The 15,712-nt window shown below is 42.6% G+C and overlaps 1 protein-coding gene across 1 annotated transcript in view; it reads left to right on the forward strand.

The window, feature by feature from the left end:
• Positions 1-15,712, forward strand: part of KALRN (kalirin RhoGEF kinase) — a 716,112-nt gene that overhangs the window by 206,563 nt on the left and 493,837 nt on the right. The window contains exon 2 of the mRNA XM_026647403.1: positions 10,078-10,152. Coding sequence (XP_026503188.1) covers positions 10,078-10,152 — 75 coding nt within the window. The remainder of the gene's footprint in view (positions 1-10,077; positions 10,153-15,712) is intronic.

A 15,712-nucleotide genomic window follows, 5' to 3' on the forward strand; every position in this document is an offset into this window, starting at 1 on the left:
GGTTTGACTTGCATTAGTTACATCCTCATAGTATTGTTAGCGTTTGTTTAAAATAAAATAAAAATAATCCCCTGCTGATGGACATAAAGCACAGCATTCACCACAGATTGAACATTAATTCAGTGTTCTTCTAGTGCTTTGAGTAGTTTTGTGCCCTTGTATGAAAAGACAAAGTCTGGCTGTTGGCTGAGGTGTGATACACAAAGTGTCATGTTTTTGACTTCAGATGCTGAATGCAGTTTGTAAGAGGCCACATGTGCCCTGAAGCTGATGAATTTGCATGTTTGATACAAGTGGGTGTATCTTTATCAAAGCCTTGCCTATTATTTGGCCTGCTCTCAAGCTGTGGGGCCACAGTTTAGATGTTTGTATATTCAGAGGCTGTGTTGCGAGGCCTGGTGCTGCCAAGTACCTCGTGGAGGGAATAACAATCTTAGCAATTAGCAAAAAAAAGCACCCCCCCTCCAAAAAACAAAAAACCCTCAACAAAACCTGCCAGGTCTTAATGTCACAGACAAGGCAATGGGGGAGGGTTTTAGCTCACAGTGGCTGCCCCTGTGTGAGGCTCTAAGTGACAGGAAATTTGAGAGACAGACTTTCCACTACAGAATGGGCAAGAGCTGCTGGATCTCTGACAAGTATTGGCAGAGCTTTGAAAGGCTGAGTATTGTTATCAAATAGCTCCGACTGAGGGGATGTTGCAGCAAGCAATCATGTTGTATAATTAATAGAAGGAAGGATAGAATAGGGAAACATAAAACAATAATATTAGTTTTGGATTGGGTCTAAGTAATACATATAAAAGGACATTCATCTTTTCATTTTAGAATAAATTCAAGTGTAAAATGAATATAATCTTTGTCTTGGCTGGGATAAATTGTTTGGCATATGGACCAGTGGTATTAGTCTACTGTGCGTACTGTCTGTTTGGTTTCCATGGTTCTTGTGACTGAACTCTTTAAAAAGTTCACTAGGACACAGTTTAAACTACATTGCGTGTGTATGTGTATACTATACCTAATAGCATACAAAGATTTACTCAGTATAGTACTAAGGGAAGTGTTACAGTTCAAATTCATAACATACTGAGAGCTAGAGTCAACTGTCAGGTCCCAATTCCATGCAGCACTGAGGCATATGTTTAACTTCAAACACATACTAAAGTACTTTCTATACAACAAAGCACTTGTGCACTTTGAGGTCAATGGGATTTAAGCACATGCTTAAATGCTTTGCTGAATTGGGTCCTCAGTTACATTGGCGTTACAGCAGTGCAAGTCCATTGATGACAAAGGAGTTATTTGCATTTGCATTAGTGTAACTGAGAGCAGATTCTAGCCCCTATTCTATGAAGTGTAAGTAGTACAGTCCAGGCAAACTACAGTTCCATGGAAAATACCTGTAATGTCGATTTTGGGGTTTTTTTGTGCTCCCCAGATGAACATTGCTCACTTTGGTCACATCTCCTGTTCAGTGTGTGTTGAATTCAAGCAGCCCATTCACTTGAACACAAATTCATTTAGGAAAGAGACAACATATGGCAGGAACACTAAATTAGATCCTATTGATTGAGAAGGCAAACAATGGAAGGTAGAAGACAGCTACTTTTCTACCCTTGTTGCTTTGGCTTAATTCAATCTGCCTTTTGCCCTGACCCCACTGCCCTCTAACCTGAAAATCTGTAGTGGTTACTGATTATTGTGAACTCCACAGTTATTATTTTACTTTCTTCATTGGTTATTAAGTAGCATAATAATCTCTGCTCTTGCTGAAGTTTGTAGATCCTGGCATTAAGCTTCAGTAATACTGAGAACTCAATAATGATTTTTACAGATTAATCATGCCTTTCTTTCTTTAGATTTGATTAATTTCTTTATTTTCTTAACTCCCTCAACAGAATGAGAATGGAAAATGAGATTCTACATAGCCTAGGAATGACCTTGGTTTGGGCAAAATCTTACCATCTGGGCCCCAGGTGGGGAAAAGGGAGGGGAGACCCTATTGCTCCTGAATAAGCAGAAAAGGAGTAATGCACTCCTCTTTTGCAATATGTTCACAAGAGGTGTGGTCAACAGACAGGGGGCATATTCACACCCACTTGTTTCAGCCAGGTGGTGCCTGCAAACACTGGTCAGAAGCACATGTTGCTTCTCTTCAGCAATATGTGCTCTACCACACAATCCACTGTATGGTTCTGAACAAATCTGTCTAAAACCAGCATATTCCTGGTGGCAGAGACCCCATCAGGCACGGTCTTGGCTCTGCCTCACTGCCCCTGCTAGGGCAGGATTTGCTTTTACTCTGCAGGGTTTGAACAATAAATATAATTTATAATAATAGTACATGACATTGCTCTCTTGCCTTCCATCCAAAGATCTCAAAGCCCTTTACAAACTTTAATGTCTTAATTGCCACAGAAGGTTAAGAGGGGAGGGGATGGGCTTATATGAACCAAAGGAGGAAATGGAGTGCATTATGGGAAACCAGGAAGGGCCACAGAGTGCAAGAGAGCTCAAGATAGGGTTGTCAGGTGTCTGGTTTTCGACCAGAACACCATGTCAAAAAAGGACCCTAGCGGCTCCGCTCAGCACCGCTGACCGGGCCATTAAAAGTCTGATTGGTGGCACAGCGGGGCTGGCAGATTCCCTACCCAGCTCTGTGTGGCTCCTGGGAGGCGAGCCGGCATATCCCTCTGGCTCGGGGACAGCCAAGGGGCCTCTGCACACTGCCCCCGCCCTGAGTGTCAGCTCTGCAGCTCCCATTGGGCAGAAACCATGGCCAATGGGAGCTGCAGGGACGGTGCCTGCGGGTGGGGGCAGCGTGCAGAGCCCCCTGGCCACCCCTCTGCCTAGAGCCGGAGGGACATGTCACCCCTTCCTGGGAGCCGCTTGAGATAAGCACCGCCCAGAGCTGCACTCCTCATCACCTCCCACACCCCAAACCCCTGCCCCAGCCCTGATCCCCCTCCCATCCCTAAACTCCCTCCTGGAGCTCGCAACTCCTCCTGCGTGCCACCCCCCTTCCCTGCCCCAGACCTGAGCCTCCTCCTGCACCCAAACTCCCTCCTGGAGCCCGCACCCCCTCCCATGCTCCTCCCCCTAGCCTCAGCCCCCTCCCTCATCCAAACTCCCTCCTGGAGTCCACACCTCACATCCCTTCCCACACTCAACCCCATGCCCCATCCAAGAGCCCTCTCCCGCACTCCGAACCCCTTGGCCCCAGCCCAGAGCAACCTCCTGCACCCCAAACCCCTCATCCCCAGCCCCACCCCAGAACCTGCACCCCCAGATGGAGCCCTCACCACTCCCACACCCAACTCCCTGCCCCAGCCCAGACCTCCCTCCCACACCCTGAACCCCTCATTTCTGGCCCCATCCCAGAGCCCGCATCCCCTCCCACACTCCAAACCCCTTGGCCCCACCCCACAGCCGGAGCCCCCTCCTGCACCCCAAACTCCTCATCCCTGGCCACACCCCAGAGCCCACACCCCCAGCTCACACCCCTCCACATCCCAACTCCCTGCCCCAGCCTGGTGAAAATGAGCAAGTGACAGAGGGAGAGGTGATGGAGTGAGAAGGGGCAGGGCCTCGGAGAAGCGGGGGCGGGGGGCTTGGGGAAGGGGCAGGGCAAGGGTGTTCGTTTTTCTGCAATTAGAAAGTTGGCAACCCTACTTAAGAGAGAAAGAGAACAGGGTGTAATAAGGAACAGAAATAATTAAAATAATAAAAATAAATGAATACGGGCAAAAATACTGGAAAAAAGAAGTAACGGAGAGAGGGGGAAATATGAAAAAGAAAAGGAGAAGCATTTAGAGAAGAAAGAACTATAGCATTCTACAAGAACATAGGATGGGGAGGGTCTTGTGGTTAAGACCCTGGACTAGGACTCGAGATGGGGGTTCTAGTCCCAGCTCTAGACAGACTTCATGTCTGATCTTGGGCCAGTTACTTAATTTCTCTGGGTTTCAATTCCCTATCTGTAAAATAGGAAAAATAATACTCCCTTTCTCCCACCCTTAATCTGTCTTGTCTGTTTCCATTGTAAGCTGTTCAGGGACTGTTTCTTACTATGTGTTTGTACAGTGCCTAGCACTGATATTATTTAGTGCAACCAGGTGCTACTGTAAGACAAGCAATAATAAAATCAACAGAGATTTAGGACCAGATGAAGGAAAATAGACTCAAAAATCCAGAAGAAAAAAATATTCAAAAAACAGAAAAAGATTCTAGGAGGGGCCTTAGTGAAGAGAAGAAGGAACAAAGTCAATGTGACCCAGATTCATCCCAGCATAATTCATGGACTTCAGTGAAGTTACACAAGGGGTGGGTTTGGCCCAATTTAATGCCAACGTTTCTTAAATGGTAAAATCTATTCTGAGAACTATTAAAAAATGTGGGGTTACTTTCCTAAAACATTGCATGGGGTTTTAGACGAGTGACTCCCACAAAGTCACTGTAACCCCATGCAGTGCTTTGACAATATGCCCTCTTTTTTCAGACACATACTCATTCTATTTTTAAACTATTTCCATGGATTTTCTAACAGCTGATCTTTATTTGAAATTGAGAGAATACTGCATTTTCCAGATTAGAGTTAAATCATTTCTAGGAACAGCCAGACTGGATCATACCACTGGCCCATCTAATCCAGTATCCTGTCTCCAACAGTGACCAAAGCTATGTGCTTCAGAGAAAGAAATCCTGAAGTAGGCAGTTATGGGGTAACCTGTCTCCAGGGATAGTTTACTGTACTAGCTCTATTAGAGTTTGGCTTACACCCCAAGCTTGAGGGTTTATATCCCTTCCAAAGCCCTTGTCCATATTATTAATCTTTTCTACTATAACTCTGGATATTCTTGTTATCCATATAAATGTCCAATCTTTTTGAATCCAGCTGAGCTCCTGACTTCAGTATCATGTGGCAATGAGTTCCACAGGCTAATTTATGCATTGTGTGGAAAAAGTATTTCCTTTTATTGGTTTGAATTTGCTATGTTTCACTGACTATTCTTTTGTGGGAACATTCCTCAAGCGCCGATCCTCAACCATATGATGTCTGGGTTACTGTGCCCCACTTAAAACTAGATCTCCCATTCAGAGAACTTGAGGTGCGTAAATGACTGCTTTGAAGTGTTGTTCTGCTGTGAAAAGTGACTGTGTAAAAATAGCATTATGGGATTAGTTCCATGTTTGTCATTTCTCAGTGACTCCATATCAAATGGGCTCAATTTACAAGAAGAAATTTTCTAACTGCCAACCCTGTAAACCTGATCTTCTCACACCATCACTAATAATAAAGGGTTTGGCAGGACTAATTATGCTTCACTGACACTTCTACTCCAATGGCTGGGGCGCTAGACTAAGACTCAGGAAACCTGGAATCTATCGGAGTCTGCTCCATCCTGGTGGGTGATCTTAGGCATGTCACTTCATTGGCTGTTCCTCAGTTTTCCCATATGTAAAACTGGGACAACAATACTTAACCTTCTTTGTACTGTGCTTTGAGATCTACAGATCAAAAGAGCGAGAGAGGTAGTGTTGTGTAGTCCCATTCCCTTTCATAATTGGTGAGCTAGTGACTGGAAATGAGCAAACAGTTCCATTGATGATGCAGAAGGACTGAAATTGAGCTCACTTTTATCTGTCTTGGCCCTGAAGGAATAACAAGAGAAAAGAGCAGAGAGAATTTGTATTTTGCCCTTAAAGTCAGCATATCTGCTGGTCTAGGGAGTACCTTTTTACAGTCTTTTTTCAGTGCAGAGCTGTACTTTTACCACAATTCTGTCCTTCCTCCCAATCATTTGCCAATGACAAGTTCCATTCTTAGAAGGCAGAGTGAGGGTAAAGATGTGTGGTAGTTGGATGCAAAGTATTATTGGTGCCATGTTTTATGTATTAATCAGACCTGGGGTTTGTATACACAGGATTCCATAGGAAAAATTATACACTGTCATGCACACATGAAGCATTTGGAAATGGAAACAAACACATCGGAAACCAATGTATTAGAAACAGCTGGTAGTTGGTATGAAAATGTTCTAATCTAAAAATAATAAGAATGGGTATGTTTATAAATTATAAACTAAAGAAAGCATATTTGCTGGGCTGGTTCCTCTCTCAGGCTGGGTTGCTATTGATTTTTGGGCTGCCTTTTATCTTATTTGATCCTCTTTCCCTTTAAACACATACGCATCCTTCCCCCACAACCCTTATTAGAAAAAGACTACAATATAATACAGTAGTGGTCCAGAACAATACAACTTACAATAGTGTTTTGCCACAGGGTGGGCTGGCCCTTTAAAAGGAGTTGTGACTTATAACTAATTAGCTGTCTCCCAGGTGATGGGTTTGAGGCCAGAGATCAGGTGATGGCCTGCAGGTCACCTGGGGCCAGTTTTTAAAGGTATTTAGGCACTCTAACTTTAAAAGTATGGTCCCGGGTTCTTAGATAAAAGGCCAACAAGCAGCTTTGTTGGGAGAGAGAGCTGCAAAGAGTGGGTGGGCTCCTACAGTGGACCCTGAGCCAAGGGAAAGGACCTGGTTTACCTGTATGATTTATGTTGGATTGTTTTGGTGTTTGAGAGAGAAACTCATCCCTGAAGAAAGGGGCTGAAAATTTGATACTGTTGGGAGTTTGATTTGATGCCCTGGCTGATGAGTTGGCCCACTGGCTTGCAGTCTCTTCAGTGTTTTTGACCACTACTGAAAAGTACTGTAGTATGTTTTATAAGTGTATGCACACACCTACATCTATAAACCCTTATTGTTGTGCCCATTCATACCTTCCTTGGCACCTATGCTCTCTAGTATAGGCTGTTGTAACATCTTCATTAACAGGGTCTGAATCTACCACAGGTGCAGTGCTGAGGCAGGTGCAGGTACCATCACCATGGAAACCAAGTGTATTGCTGCTGTGCTGGTCCAGTGGGAGGTTACTCAGAGTTGTTCTGGAACCCATGGAGCTTTGCTCCTGGTGCATCAAGCTAAGAAGACCCTATTGATTTAATATATATGGCCCAATTTTCCAGCCTTTACTCACATAGTGCCCAGTCAGCACCCCTTGATATCAGTGGCAAAGGTCCTGTTAACTTCAGTGGTGCAGAATCTGGCCAGGCTGCAGTATTGGATCCACTGTTTCCCTGAAAATATGCAAGATAACATTGGGTACAGTTCTTCCCGCAGTGAAGTCAATGGTGTTGTATCAGGGATAAATTTGGCCCAATTCTCTATTTCTGTACCTAAGAAGGATCATGTCCAGCTAACGTATCACTTGCTCTGATTTGTTTTGATTTGTTTTAGAATCATAGAATCATAGGACTGGAAGGGACCTTGAGAGGTCATCTAGTCCAGTCCCCTGCCTCATGACAGGACTAAGATTATCTAGACCATCCCAGACAGGTGTTTGTCTAACCTGCTCTTAAAAATCTCCAATGATGGAGATTCCACAGCCTCCCTAGGCAATTTATTCCAGTGCTTAACCACCCTGACAGGAAGTTTTTCCTAATGTCCAACCTAAACCTCCCTTGCTGCAATTTAAGCCCATTGCTTCTTGTCCTAAACAATTTTTCTCCATCCTCTTATAACAACCTTTTATGTACTTGAAAACTGTTATCATGTGCCCCATCAGTCTTTTCTTTTCCAGTCTAAACAAACCCAGTTTTTTCAATTTTCCCTCATAGGTCATGTTTTCTATACTTTTAATCATTTTTGTCGCTCTTCTCTGGACTCTCTCCAATTTGTCCACATCCTTCCTGAAATATGGCGCCCAGAACTGAACACAATACTTCAGTTGAGGCCTAATCAACATGGAGTAGAGCGGAAGAATTACTTCTTGTGTCGTGCTTACATTCCTGCTAATACATCCCAGAATGATGTTTGCTTTTTTTGCAACAGTGTTACACTGTTGACTCATAGTTAGCTTGTGATCTACTTTGATCCCCAGATCCCTGGTTGAATAAGAGGGTTGAATAAGAGGGTTAGGTAAATAACTGCATAAATCATCCTAAAATTTTGTTGGAGGCTAAATTACTATTATCTAAGACCTGCAGTAAATCACCTCTCTCCTTTCTATCTCGATTTTCATAAACACATGCAAATTATTTGCATTTGAAGCTATCAGAAGTGAGTACCAAAAAGGTGAGGACATGAGGGGATTCCACAAACCAGGGTTCTTAAAGTGCAGTGCAAGAGTCAAATACAGCCTTGAAAGGGGCTAAGATGCAGCTTATGGAAACCCTCTCCCTGTAAGTGCAGGATGAGTGCAAATCAAATCAACTACTGTTATATTCTTCTGGGGAACTCAGCCGACAAGCAATACCTATTCCTTTATCAAGAAAGATACAAGAACCAGCATAATGAACCCTGGCCAAATACACACATTTGTTTTATTAGGCTATGCACACATCACTGCTATCAGGATGGATCAAATATGAGCAATTTAATACCACAAACACAGGCTGGCCTCTTTTGACCAGCTGACTTAAATAAGAACTTCTTCAAATGCAAATGGCAACCGTTTGTACTTACAGGGTCAGTCACTAGAGGGAGACATGATCACATATGCAAGGCAGGTTATTACGCAAGCAAATACAGACTGTAAATTTATAATTGTACACTCACTTATCTTTAATAGTAAATCATAATGGTGGTAATAATAGTATATGTACAAATTAGGTGCAGTTGTCTGGCTGTCTGCAAATTTGCAGTAAGGATCTCGCCCTTGCAAAATGTGGGTAGCCTGCTGTATTATTGTATATGCTAGGGCTAGTTCACCACTTGCTGATTGCACAGACTTGCAGAGATCAAGATCCCATGTCTTTGCTGTGTACATAATGTATGGAACATGACAAAATACTCGGAGGGGCTTTTTTTCCATCCACATTCAATCGCAGACAATCAAAAATCCTCTGCTAGTGGTGCTGCATTCAGCAGCTGTGACAAGATAAACCACATAGTGTTAAACAACCCAAGGCAGTCAGATGTTATGGCTGGAGTGAAATGCCTCATTTCAGGCCAATCAACAGAGCTGCTTCTAAGCGAGAGGTTTATCCCACGCTCTGTCTTTCTCTCAGACGAATGGTGGATGTCGTCTGTCTGAGAAAGGCTAAAGGTAAAAGTAAAGTGTTTCGGTGCACGCTGTAACCTTTTATGTCCATGTAACCGTGGTGGATTTAAAGTTGTATTGCAGCTATCTTTTTAGGATGGGTGTTCACTATGCAATGACAGTTGCTCTGTAGTCCATGGCAACTGCAAAGATGTCCTTCAAACGCTCATTTTTCAACAGCAGCTGATGGAATAGCAGCATCTGGCCTGCAGTGGGACGATACATTAATATTGGCTTATGGAATATAAGGAATGTGCTCTTGTCTTTTGAAAGAGTAGGAAACTCATGTCTTCTTGTGCTTTCAAGGGACTGAAAAATCAGTGATTTATTGGTGAAATTCCTTGAGGGGATGAAGTCACTGAAACTGCAGGGGAAGGTAAACAGTACATCAAAGTTCATGCAAACTGCAGGACTCGTACAAGGACCTCTACCCTTTGAAATGGTGCAACAGACTCTCCCCTTGGGTCAGCCCATCTATACTGGCTAGAACTGAAGGGGAAAAAGCCAGGCCCCACATAAACCCAATCCCTTTGGTGAATCTATCACCAGGGATGATGCTAGATTAGTGCAGGAGCTGCAATGCCCACTTCTCTTGTACTTGGGCTTTGCTCAGGGGCATATAGGGGGAAGGCCACACTCTTCCATTCATATGCACCTGGAAAGGGCTAGCCACAGTCTGGTCTATATAAGGAAGGAGGCAAAAAAATAGATTCCCTGACTGAAAAGTTATTGACCCTACAGCACTCTGAAGAGTGAGATAGTCTGGGTGGATTATTTCTGACTTTCCCCTTATAAATAAATTGCTGGTGAAGCTAATGCTGTTTGTGTCTCAACTATTGCAATCTGTCTCATAGCCTACAAATTACAGAAAAGCACTTTCTGTTATTTGATTTGAGCGAAGTGGAATGTGTAGATAGCTGTATCCAGGGCCCAATCCCTTCTAATTTGGCATTGTTATTCTCCTCTGTTTTGCAGGGTCTTTTCGAAATGATGGATTAAAAGCTGCTGATGTCCTTCCAATACTAAAGGAGAAAGTGGCCTTTGTGTCAGGTGGGTTCATCCTTCATTTGTTTTCTCTTCAGAGGATGCAGAGCATCATGCCAATGAAAAGATGCAGAGCTCAGTAGTAACAAAGACAGCAACTTTTTACATCTTGACAGCACTGCACGGACATTTAAGGGACAATTTCTGATAGTCATAGTCGTAGACTTTAAGGTCAGAAGGGACCATTATGATCGTCTAGTCTGACCTCCTGCACAACGCAGGCCACAGAATCTCACCCACCCACTCCTGTATCAAACCCCTAACCTATGTCTGAGCTATTGAAGTCCTCAAATCGTGGTTTAAAGATTTCAAGGTGCAGAGAATCCTCCAGCAAGTGGCTCGTGCCCCACGCTGCAGAGGAAGGCGAAAAACCCGCAGGGCCTCTGCCAATCTGCCCTGCAGGAAAATTCCTTCCTGACCCCAAATATAGCAATCAGCTAAACCCTGAGCATGTGGGCAAGATTCACCTGGAAAGAATTCTTTGTAGTAACTCAGATTCTGCCCCCCCCCCCATCTAACATCCCATCACAGGCCATTGGGCATATTTACTGCTAATAGTCAAAGATCAATTAATTGCCAAAATTAGGCTATCCCATCATACCATCCCCTCCATAAATTTATCAAGCTTAGTCTTGAAGCCAGATATGTCTTTTGCCCCCATTGCTCCCCTTGGAAGGCTGTTCTAGAACTTCACTCCTCTGATAGTTAGAAACCTTTGTCTAATTTCAAGTCCAAACTTCTTGATGGCCAGTTTATATCCATTTGTTCTTGTGTCCACATTGGCACTGAGCTTAAATAGTTCATCTCCCTTCCTGGTATTTATCCCTCTGATATATTTATAGAGAGCAATCATATCTCCCCTCAGCCTTCTTTTGGTTAGGCTAAACAAGCCAAGCTCTTTGAGTCTCCTTTCATAAGACAGGTTTTCCATTCCTTGGATCATCTTAGTAGCCCTTCTCTGTACCTGTTCCAGTTTGAATTCATCATTCTTAAACATGGGAGATCAGAACTGCACACAGTATTCCAGATGAGGTCTCACCAGTGCCTTGTATAACGGTACTAACACTCCTTATCTCTACTGGAAATACCACGCCTGATGCATCCCAAGACTGCATTAGCTTTTTTCATGGCCATATCACATTGGTGGCTCATAATCATCCTGTGAGCAACCAATACTCCGAGGTCCTTCTCCTCTCCTCTATTACTTCCAAGTGATGGTCCCCTGCTTATAACAAAAATTCTTGTTATTAATCCCTAAATGCATGACCTTGCACTTTTCACTATTAAATTTCATCCTATTACTATTACTCCAGTTTGCAAGGTCATCCAGATCTTCCTGTACGATATCCCGGTCCTTCTCTGTATTGGCAATATCTCCCAGCTTTATGTCATCCGCAAACTTTATTAGCACATTCCCACTTTTTGAGCCAAGGTCAGTAATAAAAAGATTAAATAAGATTGGTCCCAAAACTGATCCCTGAGGAACTCCACTAGTAACCTCCCTCCACCCTGACAGTTCACCTTTCAGTATGACCTGTTGTAGTCTCCCCTTTAACCAGTTCCTTATCCACCTTTCAATTTTCATATTGATCCCCATCTTTTCCAATTTAACTAATAATTCACCATGTGGAACCATATCAAATGCCTTACTGAAATCAAGGTAAATTAGATCCACTGTGTTTCCTTTGTCTAAAAAATCTGTTACCTTCTCAAAGAAGGAGATCAGGTTGGTTTGGCACAATCTACCTTTTGTAAAACCGGGTTGTATTTTGTCCCAATTACCATTGACCTCAATGTCCTTAACTACTTTCTCCTTCAGAAATTTTTCCAAGACCTTGCATACTACAGATGTCAAACTAACAGGCCTGTAGTTACCCGGATCACTTTTTTTCCCTTTCTTAAAAATAGGAACTATGTTAGTAATTCTACAGTCATACAGTACAACCCCTGAGTTTACACATTCATTAAAAATTCTTACTAATGGGCTTGCAATTTCATGTGCCAGTTCCTTTAATATTCTTGGATGAAGATCATCTGGTCCCCCCAATTTAGTCCCATTAAGCTGTTCGAGTTTGGCTTCTACCTTGGATGTGGTAATATCTACCTCCATATCCTCATTCCCATTTGTCACCCTGCCATTATCCCTAAGCTCCTCATTAGCCTCATTAAAGACTGAGGCAAAGTATTTGTTTAGATATTGGGCCATGCCTAGATTATCCTTAGCCTCCACTCCATCCTCAGTGTTTAGCGGTCCCACTTCTTTCTTTTTCTTCTTCTTATTTATATGGCTATAGAACCTTTTACTATTGGTTTTAATTCCCTTTGCAAGGTCCGACTCTACATGGCTTTTGGCCTTTCTCACTTTATCCCTACATGTTCTGACCTCAATAAGGTAGCTTTCCTTGCTTTAACTTGAAGTAATACCAGGCCTCCTCCACCTTTATATCCACAAGTTCTTCAGTCCAATCCACTTCTCTAACTAATTTCCTTAATTTTTTAAAGTTAGCCCTTTTGAAATAAAAAACCCTAGTCACAGATCTATTTTTATTTATCCTTCCATTTAGTTTAAACTGAATTAGCTCATGATCACTCGAACCAAGGTTGTCCCCTACAACCATTTCTTCTATGAGGTCTTCACTACTCACCAAAACCAAATCTAAAATGGCATCCCCTCTTGTTGGTTCAGCAACTGCTTGGTGAAGGAATCCATTAACTATCGCATCCAGGAAAATCTGAGCCCTATTATTATTACTAGCACTTGTCCTCCAGTCTATATCTGGGAAGTTAAAGTCTCCCATGATCACACAATTCCCATTAGTATTTACTTAATTAAAAACATTAAAGAGGTCTCTGTCCATATCCAAATCTGATCCCAATGGTCTATAGCACACCCCCAAGAACTATCCCCAGGGAGGCTCTAGTAGCTTTCTTCCCCAATGTGATTTTTGCCCAGACAGACTCTGTCTTATCCATTCCATCACTTCTTATTTCTTTACAGTCTACCTCATCACTGATATATAATGCTACGCCACCACCTTTGCCTTTATTTCTGTCTGATATCTGTATTGACATTGAGAAATGCTCTGCTCCATGAATAGTCCCACTGATTTCAATGAGATTACTTGCGGAACAAGATCCTACTCAACATGTGTAAGTGTATTGGAATCTGGCCCTATGTGACTATTCCTCATGTCCTGGTAGATGGGTAAATAGGCAGTACAAATGGACTTCTGGCATGAAGTCAGGATTGTCATTAAGATGTGAACCCAAATGTTCCCAAATTTCAGGGATCTTTGAATTAGCGGTTCTAATTGGGACTCACTCTAAAGATAAGCCCTCAGGGGCAAAGTCCCAATCTAGGTCTACATTACTACAGAGTTCTGGGAGGTTCAGATCTGGCATCCTGCTGTGGGTTCTTTACCAGTAAACAGCGTTATATCCATTTTACAGAAAGCACCATACTATAAGCCCTGCTATGTATTCAGTTTCTAATTCCAGCCTGCAGCTTTTAGAAAACCCAGTGAAGGATAATGATGAGATATTAATATAGCACCTTTCACCCTCAAGGATCCCAGAGGACGCTACACATTGATTTATAAAACTACATTCTGAGGAACAATCTCAGAACACCAGATGTGCAGACATCTGGGGCAGATGGGCTAATTAGAGGAGGTTGGGTTGGGGTGCTTTCAGTGTGGGTTGGATTGAGGTTCTATCAAAGTGTGTTAGGACTTGGGGTAGGGGGGATGAGGAAGTGTGGAATGATAATAATCTTACACTAAGATGATCATATTTCCAAAATAACAGGGGGACATATTAGTGGCAACAGTTTTACAGTTGTGAAATATTCCGGTGCGCTGCATTCTGTCTGTTTTCTTTGATCTTTTCTCCTGGGTGAGAAAAGCTCCACCTGGAACAGCTCTGCCTCTTCCCTTTGAACCCCTCTACTTCTTGCTTCCCTCCTCTCTGTGGTTCTGTTGACTACAGAGAGGAGGGAAGCAACAGACAGAGGGACTGTCAGTTACATCTCCTTCAGCAGCCCTCTGCCCCCTGAGGCACAAGAGCAGGGGTTTATGGTGACTTGATTAGAACATTGACTCATTAGACTCGTATTGCAGTGGTGTTGCCTGACAAATCATTATAAGCTTTGGCCTTGAACAATAGTTGGCATTAAACATGCTTACTCTGTGATGACAATGAAACAGGTGTAGAAAGTATTTTGTAACAGGAGAGCAATATGACTTGAACAAATATTTTGTCATTGTGAAAACCTGTCAGTTAAACTGGGACATATCAGGTGTCTTGAAAGAAGTTCTCAAGACACTAAATGAAAAACCAAGACTATCCTAGTAGAACTGCGACACGCAGTCACTTTATTTTATACTGGTATTTCATTCTGAACATCTCAAAGTGTTTTACATACTTAAACTACAGAGCAGGATCTCATCATCAGCCTCTTTGGAAGGTGGAACATGACAATTAACGGAGCACAGCAACTGCAGAACTATTTCAGACAGGAAGTGAAATTGAACAGTGTGTTCAGGGGAATCTGCTCAAGAGGATTCATACAGGGATTATGCTGGAATTGAGCCAGGCCCTTTGTGCTAACAGTTCTATTCACTTGGAAATGATCATGGCATCATATGGAAACTCATGGAATCTTTAATAGGACAAGTGATCTGGACCTTGGTTTTACTTATCTGAAACTCCACACTGTGGCCTGGGTTCAGTTCTGACTCAGAGGAGAAACTTCACTCACTGAATCACTAACTCAAGTACTGACCTGGCCCAAACCTGCTTGGCTTGTGAAATCTAAAGGGATGCTGCCAAACATTTGTACACTCCTCTTCAGTTTCTCACTGTGATTCACTGCAGACAGGTATACTTGGGAAAGCTTTTCCCTGAAAGCCTTACTGCTCTCCAAAGGTTGTCTGAATGAAAATGTGATCATTCCTGACACAGTTAGCTAAATAGCTAGCTCACGATTTACACCTCTTCTCCAGAGTCTTCTACACAACGAATAGGGGTAATAATTGCCAGTGGCTTTTGAAGATGGAATGCATGAGGCTACAGAATCTTATTACAATAGTCCGAGCATCATTCTTCAGTCCGGAGTCTAAGTACTGTTCAATTTCTCTCCGTGTCATTGTAATGAAACAGATTGAGAAACGGATCTCCATATGTGAATTGATTACTAGATTCTTTTATTTAAAATGGAACACTTTCCTAGAATATGGCATGACCACAAAGAAGAAAATGTTTGCATAGAAAAAGAAAAATGAGAAAATTCCTGAGTCTCACAAAAATAATTCATTTGTAGCATTGTCAGAACTGGTAGTGTGAGTGTTGGATTTGAAGTCTATACATCAGTATAAACTTCCTCAAGAGAAAAGTCATTTTTAGTTTCCTTCACTCCATTATTTTTATATCAAAGATTTTTTTATATATTGCAATTAACTCCAGCCAGAGGCATTTGCCAAAGTTATAGAGTACTTGGGGATGGTCTCCAAATCATTATATTAAGCAAAATATATCAGTACACAGTCAATTCTCATCTGATCATTTA

This window comes from Terrapene carolina, unplaced genomic scaffold (assembly GCF_002925995.2).
Source record: "Terrapene carolina triunguis isolate 2854851 unplaced genomic scaffold, T_m_triunguis-2.0 Scaffold62, whole genome shotgun sequence".
NCBI lineage: Eukaryota > Metazoa > Chordata > Testudines > Emydidae > Terrapene > Terrapene triunguis.